At 38.5% G+C, this 11561-nt stretch overlaps 1 protein-coding gene across 2 annotated transcripts; it reads right to left on the bottom strand.

Annotated features, from left to right (window-relative positions):
• Positions 1-2680: 2680 nt before the first annotated feature.
• On the bottom strand, positions 2681-10414 carry LOC143637105 (uncharacterized). 2 transcript variants are annotated; one of them, XM_077104558.1, is made up of 8 exons: positions 9558-10414; positions 9102-9404; positions 8860-8982; positions 4259-4339; positions 4089-4145; positions 3865-3938; positions 3429-3552; positions 2681-3195 (listed from the first exon to the last, which is right to left on the bottom strand). In XM_077104558.1, exons 1-5 carry the CDS (start codon positions 10327-10329, stop codon positions 4114-4116), a joined length of 1311 nt encoding a protein of 436 aa, XP_076960673.1. In that variant the 5' UTR covers positions 10330-10414; the 3' UTR covers positions 2681-3195; positions 3429-3552; positions 3865-3938; positions 4089-4113. The 2 variants fall into 2 exon arrangements, with proteins under 2 accessions (XP_076960673.1, XP_076960672.1); XM_077104557.1 differs by having other exon boundaries at positions 2684-3195; positions 8860-8988.
• Between the last annotated feature and the right edge of the window lie 1147 nt (positions 10415-11561).

Genomic DNA, 11561 nt, shown 5'->3' with positions numbered 1-11561 from the left:
GTGATTGTTATTGCGATTGATTAATAAAACACAGGCGGAGTAAGAGGACGTCGTTGCTCGTTAAAGAAGAAAGATGGATTAACTTCCGTTACTTTCAACCGTCAGATTGTTAGTGACGTGGCAATCTCTTAACTACAAATTATTATTTCAGGGGCTTTATTTTACACCTAATTGCACTTTACTACCTAAGTTTTTTTTTTCCGTTTATTAATGAGCATTTCTGAAGAGGAGGAAAACATCCATGTTATAAGTTGTGCGCTCGTCCTTAGGCATTTTGCGTCATGTGTCATCCCCGTCATCAATTAAGAGTTTTGCAAAAAGTTGTGTAGTGGGCAAAACGTCATAACTCTCCTACAATAATTACATTTATTCCCCTATCTCCTCTCCTCACACACAATTTTATCAAAACTCGTGCCACTTTCGCCTTATTTAGAAAACGCTCCCCCAAAACGCCTAGGGGTGGTGTTCCCCGGCGTTATGGAGGAAAACGCTTGGGATACCACCACCACTACGGGTGGCCTAAGGTCTCTAAGTCCAAAAAAAATCATTACATATAGATTTATTATAATGGGTAAACTCAAAGTAATGTATTGGTGTGGTGGTAGGTTTGGTTGTTACTAACGTATATGTTATGAGTAAAAAATTTGTAATAATCAAATTTTTTTCTTAACAATTGTCATGTAAAGGCCACAATATCTTGTTTCGATTTAGGCCTACACATTCGTTGAGCCGGCCCTGAAGTTACTGAAGTTACGAGTGCCAGAAGAAAAAAGTAAATAAAAATGGTTATACATTTACTCTTATAATCAACACATCACTTTATATTTATCATCTTATCCCAACCTCTATAGTTTGATTAAAATACATGATATACTACGACATACGAGCACCGATTAAAAAACTATAGTTTGTTGCCCGCTTACCTGCCTCTTTATTGTAATTGGAACTATTTTTAATATAATTTAACTTTTTAAAAAATAATAATAATAAAAGAAAATGAACGTAATGATGTAACAGGCACATGTGATTACCTAGGGTCTTATTCATGTTTTCGTGTAACATGTGTATTAAGTTATCAACAGACCAGCCTTGAAACTCTCAAAGCATCTAGAACCATAGTAGTATAGAATGGTTAACAAGACTATATGTTGTAAAAAAAAATGATTGGTTGAGCGTAGGGCTGGTCCAACTATTTTGGAGGCTTAAAGCAAAGCAAGCTTCACGTGGCCCTTTCCAATAAATTTTGGTCAGGGCTTTCGCCTTTTGTATTTTACATGATGGAACCCGTAAAAGGCCTAATAAATTTTAAACTAGATGGTTATTTCTAATCAAATAAAGTTGGTTATCTCATATCTAAACAAAGTTGGTTAAGTGAGTTTGACCTACTCGGCCATAAATTAATTCATATCAATTGCATTCGTTAACGTCTTCACGGCCATGTTGTGTATCAAAAGAATAAAAAACACGTGTAAAAGAAAGCAACGAAGATCACATATTTAGAGGAATAATACAAAATAGGCACACTTATGACACTTATAAAAAAATGAATTAATATCGGATTTACAACATATAAAGAATACGATAAAGTTATGAAGTATTTACTTAATGTACTGCATGCGGGCATTCTCAAATGATCAATACATTTTATATACTTTTTATAATTTTATTTTAGACCAACAACCGTAAAAATATCATATTGATCGCATATTTGGGTATTCTTTTCATTCATTCAAAACCTTTACTATCTTTAATCTAATCAACTATTAAATGATGTTATAATAAAATTCTTATCTACATACTATTGAAAAAAAGGGAAAAAAAACTGCTAATAAATTTTGAAAAAGGCAGCGACGTTGGATGGAACATGGGGTTTTTTCGTAAAAATAATATGAAAATCTTGCCACTAAACCACACGGAAAATTTGAATTTAAGCTTAGACCATATATTTAACATAATTATTTTCAGAACAACAGGGACCTTGAATATTTTATGGCATAAAATTGTAACTTCACATTCTATTAAGGTAGGGCCAGCACTGGTTGAGTGGGGCAAAATGGCAAATGACCCGCGTGGGGTGGTTATTTGCACCCCTTCACTAGTGACACTGAGACGGGGTTTAGTGAGCTTACAAGCGCCATTTTACACCCGATGACCAAAATGATGTATACCAGATGGTCTTAGCCTCTTAGGCAGTGTTTCCAAGTCTCATTTAAGAAAAGAAAGGAAAAAAAAATAAAAAGTGAGTTGTGTTCCTAAGTTTTTTTTGGAAAGGAAAGGAAAGGAAAATCAGAATAACTTGTGTTTCAGAGATTCATTTAAGTGGAGAAAGAAAAAGAAAAGGTGAGAAAGAAAGAAGAAAATAGAAAGAAAAGTTTTACTTCCAATGAGATTTGACTAACTAAAACATACCCTAAATTACCATAAACTACCCAAATTAATGATACCATTACCATTAACTCAAGATCCTTGTGAGAGCCAATGAAACCTCCCACCCTCCTCTCTCCTCTCCAAACAGAAACATAGCTCTCTTCTCAGTGAGTACTACTCCCTGATTTTGATACCCACACAAAGCACCCTCAAGGGTGGCGACAACAATGTACCCTAAACTACCCTTGAACCTGATAGGGGTACCCGTCTACACATACAAGTTTCAATTTACTGTAGATTCGTTAACCGGTCCAAAACAACACAACAAAAAACACGTATACTGATATGATGTTCTTGATCGGTTTTATCCGCTTCGCCATGTTTGATTGTTCTGGACTAATGCATGATCCTATTCTCAATAACTAGCAAATACAACCAAGTAACAACATTAACCAATAAGAAACTTCAGTCATCCAACCAAAGATCAAAGCAGCATTACTTCAAACAAGTTAATATCTTATTATTATTAAAACATAAACATGGTAATAATGCAGGGTTTACTCAACTTCAAGCATAACAAAAGGTTTTATAATTTATGTGCAGCAGATAGCATGAGACTGCACTTCTGGAAAAGTTATGTCTTATTATTATTATTCAATAAACAACACCATTTAAACTTCTGGTGAATCGTATACTCCCATTGTTGACTCCAGTCCCAGAAGCTCAAATAGTCACAAATATGCCTTTAAAAGTGTTCAGGAGCATGTTACTTGCTTAGGCGACATGAAACTCAAACAGCGCTCCACCAAAAGGGTTCCATAATATTCTCTGTACAGAAGTAACACATGAAGACGCATAAGTTGATTTTATCCATAATTAAATGCTGCGGAACAGAAACTAAACAAAATCTGTCAAATTTAATCCGTAAATTACTAGATTTTGATATCTATAAGTCAAAAGTAAACTATTTTCTAAAACCTAAGGGGTACGAAGGAATAAGAGACGTGTTTTGGTCTGACAGCAATAATATTTCATACAGGGAGGAAGTTTTTAGTCCATACCTTCAAGAGCACAGTGTCCACAGAAACATTCGCACTACATGAAAGTATAAGTGACAACTGAAGCTCATGATTGGTCAGATAGAACAATGAAATGATGGTTGGAAGAGAACAAAATGGCATCCACCTGCAAAGGCATATATATCAATATAGCAGTAATAAATAACTTGGCAACCGTGTGTAAAATTAGCAACTAGTTCAATATGATTCAAGATCATTAATAGTTTAGTGAAAATATCGCTTTAAAAACTTGTTTGAAGCCTTAAGACTCTAGATGAAGCTAAGCTTCGAACTTGTATGTGTATCTCATAGTAGTTTGCAAGAGTGAACAGTTTGGAACAAACTGTGAAATATGCAGATACAGAAGAAAAAAACAATTGTTAACAGTCTACCACCTGTATTTGTGATGGTAATTGTCAAGGCTAATGTAGAAACTTACTCTTTAAACAAAAAGATCAATCAAGGATTTCATAAGCGGAAAAAGTCATCAATGTGTGATTGAAGATATACGTCCTGAAAATCCAAATTCAAAATAAGACGAAAGAGAATAAAGAAATCATTCTCCAAGAAAACATAAGTTGAAAGATCATGTTTGTAGCATGGCTACGACTTACAAAACATAAGATTAATTACTATAAACCGAAAAGATAAATGAGTATATACCAGATTGGAAAGAAAAACAGCATCATTAAGATATTGCATAAGCAAAGATGTTATTGGCTGCAAAAATAAAAATAAAAAAAGGTAATCAATAGAACTAAAAACAAATCAGCACTGGCAGCTGAGACGATTGAAGAAATCGGATATCATGGATTCATTTTTAATAAACATACCTTGTCCAAGCAACAATATTGCATTTGCAGATAGGGGAACAATTTCTTGAATCTTTTCACTTGTAAATATAACTTGAGTGGCTGGCAAAGAACCAATCAATTCAGAATCTAGTAAAGGATACCAACACTTTATAATATTCTTGACATATTTTGTAAGGTTGATCAGCTCTCATTTTTACATCTTGACAAACAAACAACAATCCTCTCTCATTCTCATTTCTAGAGAGAGAAACTATATTACTCTCTTTCTCTCTCTATATCTATACATCCTATCTATCTATATCTTATCTCAAATCACTCTCTTTCTCGTATCTGTTTGATCAGAAACGTGGCCCAGCGGATCGCAGATTACTTATTTTATTATTATTATTTTAACTCAATTTCATAAAATTCGGAGCTTAATTTCAACGGAATGAGGGTTTTGAATTTTGAAATATAATCGTATTTCAAGATCGTCTGTTCCGATCTCTGTCTCTGTCTCTGCTTTACGAAGCTCCTTCTTCAAGATCCGGTAACAACAGCCCTATTAACCCTTACCGGAGCTCTCCAACACGTCCATAACACCACCGCAGCTCATTATTCTCGCTGTACTGTGGTTTCCGGCTACTGTTGTAAACTGCCGCCGCCGCCGTCGTCTATTGCCGCCGCCGGAAAAACGATTAAGGCTCTGTGGAGGTTGCTGGGTTGCTGCGAGGTGTTATCATTGAAGGATCTTAGCTGATTCACCCTCTGCCGCCACCGTAACACGTCGCCGGAGCTCCAATTTATCTGTTACTGTGTGCCGTGTGTCTATTATTATTATTATTAGTTTTTGTTACTACTACTATTATTATTATTATTATTATTATTGATTTGGTGTTCTATTGCTTGTGTTTGTGTGATTAGTTGCAACCATAGAGCGTAGGAACCATGACTATTACTTGAGACCATGTCCTGAATCGAGGGGTGTAGGAAAGAGTAAAGATAGGGAGCGTATATTGCGTTTGGCTTCTTGGAATGTAGGAACATTAAATGGTAAGTTGTTAGAATTGGTAGATGTGCTTAAAAGACGTAGGGTTCAGATAGCATGCCTCCAGGAGACTAAGTGGAAAGGACATAGAGGGGCTGAGTGTAATGGGTATAAGTTGTGGTACTCGGGGTCTGATGGAGCTAGGAATGGAGTGGGGTTTCTAGTGGCTAAGGAAATACACACTAGTGTGGTGGAGATGATAAGACATAATGACAGGATTATGGTGTTGAAATTAGTACTAGGAGAGGAAGTAGTGGCAGTAGTCTCCGCCTACGCGCCTCATGTAGGCCTAGGGGATCAGGAAAAGAGAGAATTTTGGGATTGCCTAGACGCAGTGGTAGGGGGCATACCTAGGGGGGAGAGGATTTGCATAGGAGGTGATTTTAATGGACACATTGGTAAGGCTAACGATGGTTTTCAAGCCGTACATGGGGGTTTCGGTTTTGGTGATAGGAATGAGACCGGAACAGATCTTCTAGAGTTTGCGGTGGCACATGACCTAGGTATTATAAATTCTTTTTTTAGGAAACGAGATTCTCATTTAATCACTTTTAGCAGTGGCGGACGCGACACGCAAATTGACTACCTTTTGATGAGGCGAGGAGACCGACGTTGGTGGAAGGACTGCAAAGTCATACCTGGGGAGGCAGTTGTGACTCAACATCGACTACTAGTGACTGATATAGCCTTCAGAAATAAGCTGACTGTTCGAGAGAAGAAAGGTACACCGAGAATTCGATGGGGAAATTTGAAGGACGAAAATCTCCTTCTGTTTAAGGATAAACTCATACTGCATACGCGGGCTCGACTAAATGGGGACTCAACTCATATATGGGAAGCTATGGAGACAAAGATCATCCAAGTAGCAAAGGAGACTCTCGGGGTCACAACAAGAAATACAAGTGGGCATAAGGAGTCTTGGTGGTGGAATGACGCAGTGCAAGACAAGATAAGGGACAAACAAGGATGTTTTAGGGAGCTAATGAGGTGCACGAATGAGGAGGAGCGAGTGGATTTGAGGGACAACTACAAAACGGCCAAGATAGAGGCAAAGAAGGCAGTGGCGGAAGCAAAGAAGGCGGCCTTTAAACGGATGTATGAAAGTCTAGAAACAAAAGAGGGGGAACATGCTATGTTTAAGATTGCCAAAGCCAGGGAGCGTAGAAGGCAAGATCTAGGACCGGTGAAGTTCATAAAGGATACAGATGGGCATGTATTGGTCAAGGAGCAGGACATCAAGCTAAGATGGCAAACCTACTTCCACAATCTTTTTAACAATGGGAGAGCTTACCAAGAAGAACATGACAACACAAACTTTCATCGACAACAATCGAATAACTGCTACTGCCGACGGATCACACGAGAAGAGGTGAAGGACGCACTTAGGAGGATGGGAAGGTCTAAGGCGGTTGGCCCAGACAACATACCCATCGAGGTGTGGAAGTGTCTGGGGGAGGAAGGAGTCATGTGGTTAACTACTCTGTTCAATAGTATTCTCAAATCAGGTAAGATGCCAGATCAGTGGAGGAGCAGCGTTGTAGTTCCTATCTATAAGAACAAAGGAGACGCCCAATGTTGTGGTAACTACCGAGGAATCAAACTACTAAGTCATACTATGAAGCTATGGGAAAGAGTGATTGAGGTTAGACTTAGACGAGAAACTCAGGTTACAGTCAACCAATTTGGCTTCATGCCGGGGCGTTCCACCACAGAGGCAATACACCTTATAAGAAGATTAATGGAAAAGTATAGGGAGAAGAAGCGTGATCTACATATGGTGTTTATTGACCTAGAAAAGGCCTACGACAGTGTGCCACGACAGGTGCTCTGGGAGTGCTTGGAGAGTAGAAGAGTGCCCAGGAAATACATAGAGATAATTATGGATATGTATACCAAGAGTGAAACAAGTGTCCGTGCGCCAGTGGGGGATACTGATTTCTTTCCTGTAGAGGTAGGTCTTCACCAGGGGTCAGCGTTGAGCCCGTTTCTTCTTGCAGTAGTCTTGGATGAGTTGTCAAAGTCGATTCAGAGGACTCTCCCGTGGTGCATGATGTTCGTAGACGATATTGTGTTACTTGCTGAGAAAAAACAAGATCTAAACATGAGGCTTGAGGAGTGGCGAACAACCTTAGAGACAAAAGGTTTAAAGATTAGCCGATCTAAGACGGAGTACCTACACTGTGATTTTGGTGAGATAAACGACAGTGAAGACGCACACATCACAATTGAAGGGCAGGTGGTCCCGCAGGTAACGAAGTTCAAGTATTTAGGATCATTTGTACAGAGCGATGGGGAATTAGACAGTGATGTGACCCACCGAGTTCAGGTAGGATGGTGTAGATGGAAAGCAGCCACAGGTATATTATGCGACACGAGTTTCCCGACTAATCTGAAGGGAAAATTCTATAGGGTGGCAGTTAGACCTGCAATGCTATATGGAACAGATTGTTGGGCCATCAAGAAGGCACAAGTGCGGAAGATGGAGGTAGCAGAAATGAGAATGCTACGTTGGATGTGTGGGCACACAAGGCTAGACAGAATAAGAAACGTTGTGCTTCGCGAGAGATTAGGGGTGGCGAACATAGCAGACAAGATAAGAGAGTGGAGATTGAGATGGTTTGGACATGTAAAGAGAAGACAGACGACGAATCCTGTTAGATCCGTAGAAAACATTACTATAGAGGGGAGGAGGGGTAGAGGACGACCGAAATTGACTTGGGATGAGAGGATTAGGCATGATTTGATAGACCTAAACCTCTCCGAGGACATGGTTGAGGATAGGAATTCGTGGAGAAGTAGAATTAAAGTTAAGGATTTTTAGAGAGAATTGAATACCTTAGGGCTTAGACTTAACTTATTTAGGTCACATACCATAATGGTATTTCCCTTACATATTTTATTATTATTATTATTAGCTTTTATATTGCGGTTAAACTGTGACCTTTTTATTAATATTATTATAATTAGTAGTAGTTTTTTATATAACTGTTAAACTTTGATTTCCTTTTTTTGCTTCATACACATGTTCTTAGAGCCGAGGGTCTCTCTGGAAGCCACCTCTTTATTCCTTTGGATAGAGGTACGGTGTGCCTACATCCCACCCTCCCCAGACCCTACCTATAGCTCTGCTGTCGGTGGGATTTTACTGGGTATGATTGATTGATTGATTGATTGAAAGCAATGCAAATCATTTTAACCTAACACAAATCAATATCAAAGGTCCTGATATGCATACTATCTGAAACACAAACCCCTAAACTCCATCCAAGTATATATATAAGATTGCCAACCAAAAAAAAACCCCTTGGCGGGGAGTCTTGCTATAATAAGTTAATAACTAGGGTGTATTAACAAAAAGAAAAAAAAAGGGTCATTAAGAGCGATGACTATCAAGCATGATCATATGGAGCAAACCAAGAAACACAATTACCACTATGAAAGGATAACCGGTATGAACAACTAGCTAACAAATTGTACATATCATAAAGGGTTAACATAACGAATGTAATCTATCAACAAAAGCTGTGAAACTCTGTTGACAAATTATAAGAAAAATCCATTTTGTAAAGTTAAAAAAAAAATAGTTTAGTACCTGAGCGTTGAATCTTTTCTTCAATGTTGGTTTCATTTTCATTGGCAGCAGTAGAATCCATATCAGATAAAATTATAGCATGTATAGTATATTGTCCATCTGACAGCCAAACAGTTTTAGGACCTGCAACTTCAGAAGAATCATGTACAAGAATAACAATAATGTCAGTATTTCAATCAAGTATTTGCAGTGCAATGCTGCAGTAGGTTTTACAAAAAAGATAACACGTAAAAGAACCATACTTGCAGAATCATCAGGAAGAACTGCAAGATTCTGAACTTTCATGGTGAGAGTCAACTTCTTCATCTCATGACCGGATTCTGATCCAGACGCATGATTGGATAACGATAGCAGGTACAGTTCTCCATCAGAGTCCAAAATAAGAAACTTATTATGCGCTAAAAACTGTATGGAAACCGCCTTTATTGACATCATCAACGGTCCTTTTGAGGATTCGTAATCCTCAAACTCTTTACTCTTAAATGGCACAAATCTAACTCCACATTCTTGCGAGTTTTGTCTCAATTTCAATGGCTTCAACTTTGCTGTCAATATACAATGTATGGGCAGACAACATATCAGTCATCTATAATAACGCGCATAACGTATGATCCTAAGCATCCATAACCCTAATTCCCTCAACTATAACAATGCATTTAGCGCTAACATATAAAGAAAGCAAACACGATATCACTTACCAGATCTATCCATGCTGCCATTAAATTTCCCGGTTTTCGCATACAAACCCGAGCCTCCAATTCCCGAAACCATTCCATTAACCAATTTCAACTTCTGAACCTTCGGCTTATCCGATACCTTCCGCCCCTTCACAAGCGGCCGCAACGGAAAAACCCTAACCCCACCCTCCTCCCCCAAACTCAAAAACCCCGTCGAAACGCTAACCGCAAAAACTGGACTCTCACAATCAATCACCGCCGTTCTCATCAACTTCACTACATCCCCATCTCCCACACCTTTCACCGCAAAAACCCTAACCTTCCGATCCGAAAAAGAGTACATCGCAAACACATTAATCGACGCGGCAAGCTTAACCGACACACCGTGATTCACCTTAACTAAAACCCCTAATCTCTTCTCATCAAAGACTAAATCACTTTGGTTGCAGATAACCCTAACCCTAGCGAATTGGTTATCGTTCCGAATAATATAAAACCGTAATAGTATTGAGGTTCCGGCAAGGTACGGAGAGGAGACAATAAACATTACGTCCGTATCGGTGGTGGTACGGAGGCGGAGGAAGGTGGCGGAGGATGACGGTGGAGATACGACGGTGGTGGTGGTGGATGGTGGTGGTGGTGAGAAGGGTGAGATGTGAGGGTAGAGAGAGAAGGAAGAGTCGGAGTGCATGAGAGCAAGAGAGAGAGAGGTGGGGTCGTAGATGACGGAGGAGATGGTGGCGGACGGTGGTGGGTTGAGGCGGAGCTGCCGTGCGTGAGTGAGAACAACCATTAGAGTGACGGAGAGAGTTAACGGTGAAGTAACGGTGGCATTAGAAAGTCAACTGGTGTTCTTGTGAGGGTTTGATTTTCATTTGAAGGAAAGATTAGTTTCATACGAACCCTTCGGGTTTCGAGGTTTTTAACTTTCAGCCCCTAGTCGAGCTCAGGCTCGGCTTAACTCGTTTACACCCTAGTTATAAGAAGTAAAGAAGATTGCTGTTAAAAAAATAGAATGTCTTTATTTGTTTATTTTGTCTCAAGGTTTTGATAAATATCGTATCGAGTCTACAGATGAAATTGAGTTGGCTAAAATCTAAACATTGAGTTATTCTTTAGTTATTCTTGTTCAATCAACCCTAATGTACTACGGAGTATTTTTAAATTCTATTGATGATTACTTCTATGTTTTTTTACTTATACTATACTCTTAAATCTACACAATATTTCAAACAATATTTTAAGACTTGAACTCTCAATTTTAAAAAGAGAGATAAATTTTTAACAACAAATGCAAACACCTCCTAAATTTACAACACTATTCACTGTAGTTTTCAAACCCAAAATAAAAAAAACATCATTTAATCGTTATAAAATCACTAGGCTAAAAAGTCTTTTATGGTTACTTCTAGAGGTGTGTTAGGCCACGATTTTTATACTGAGGATCCTTTATCCTTAACTGTCTTATGGATATTTTATCCTTGAAATATATGTCAGGATATAAAGGATCGACGATCCTCGGTATTGTTTGTTTACTAATGATTGCATTTAGTATAGTGATGTGTTAGACAGGTGTATCAACTTGGAGACGCATTTGCATCAATTATCCACATGGAACACCCTATAGCTGGAACATGGATATAGGATCCTAATTCAACACAGCTGGTTATGGACGAACTCTCTAGAAGATCGAAGTTTAAATATCACCAACGGCTGTGTGACTCGTTTTTCCGCTTATCTCGCTACTGAACGACTACACGCACGTGGTCAAAGTCATGGAGCGGCTAGTGGAGGACTTCCGTGTAATTAGGAGATATTGTTATTATTGTTATATTATTTAAACGGGTAATGATCGAATAGGAAGGACACTTGTATTCTCACACACACTAGAGCAGATTCAATAATTCTCTCTATACACTAGCTTACGTTGTAATTTTGATCATATACTCCACAAACATTTGTAACCACTTTTCGTTGATTAATAAACTTGACGGTGATAGTTTTCACCGTCCGGGGTTTTTTGTG

This window comes from Bidens hawaiensis, unplaced genomic scaffold (genome assembly GCF_021521415.1).
Source record: "Bidens hawaiensis isolate Kalapana, Puna unplaced genomic scaffold, B.hawaiensis_p1.1 tig00008125_1, whole genome shotgun sequence".
Lineage (NCBI taxonomy): Eukaryota > Viridiplantae > Streptophyta > Magnoliopsida > Asterales > Asteraceae > Bidens > Bidens hawaiensis.
The sequence above is the reverse complement of the archived record's forward strand: the minus strand, read 5'-3'. Positions and strand labels throughout refer to the sequence as shown.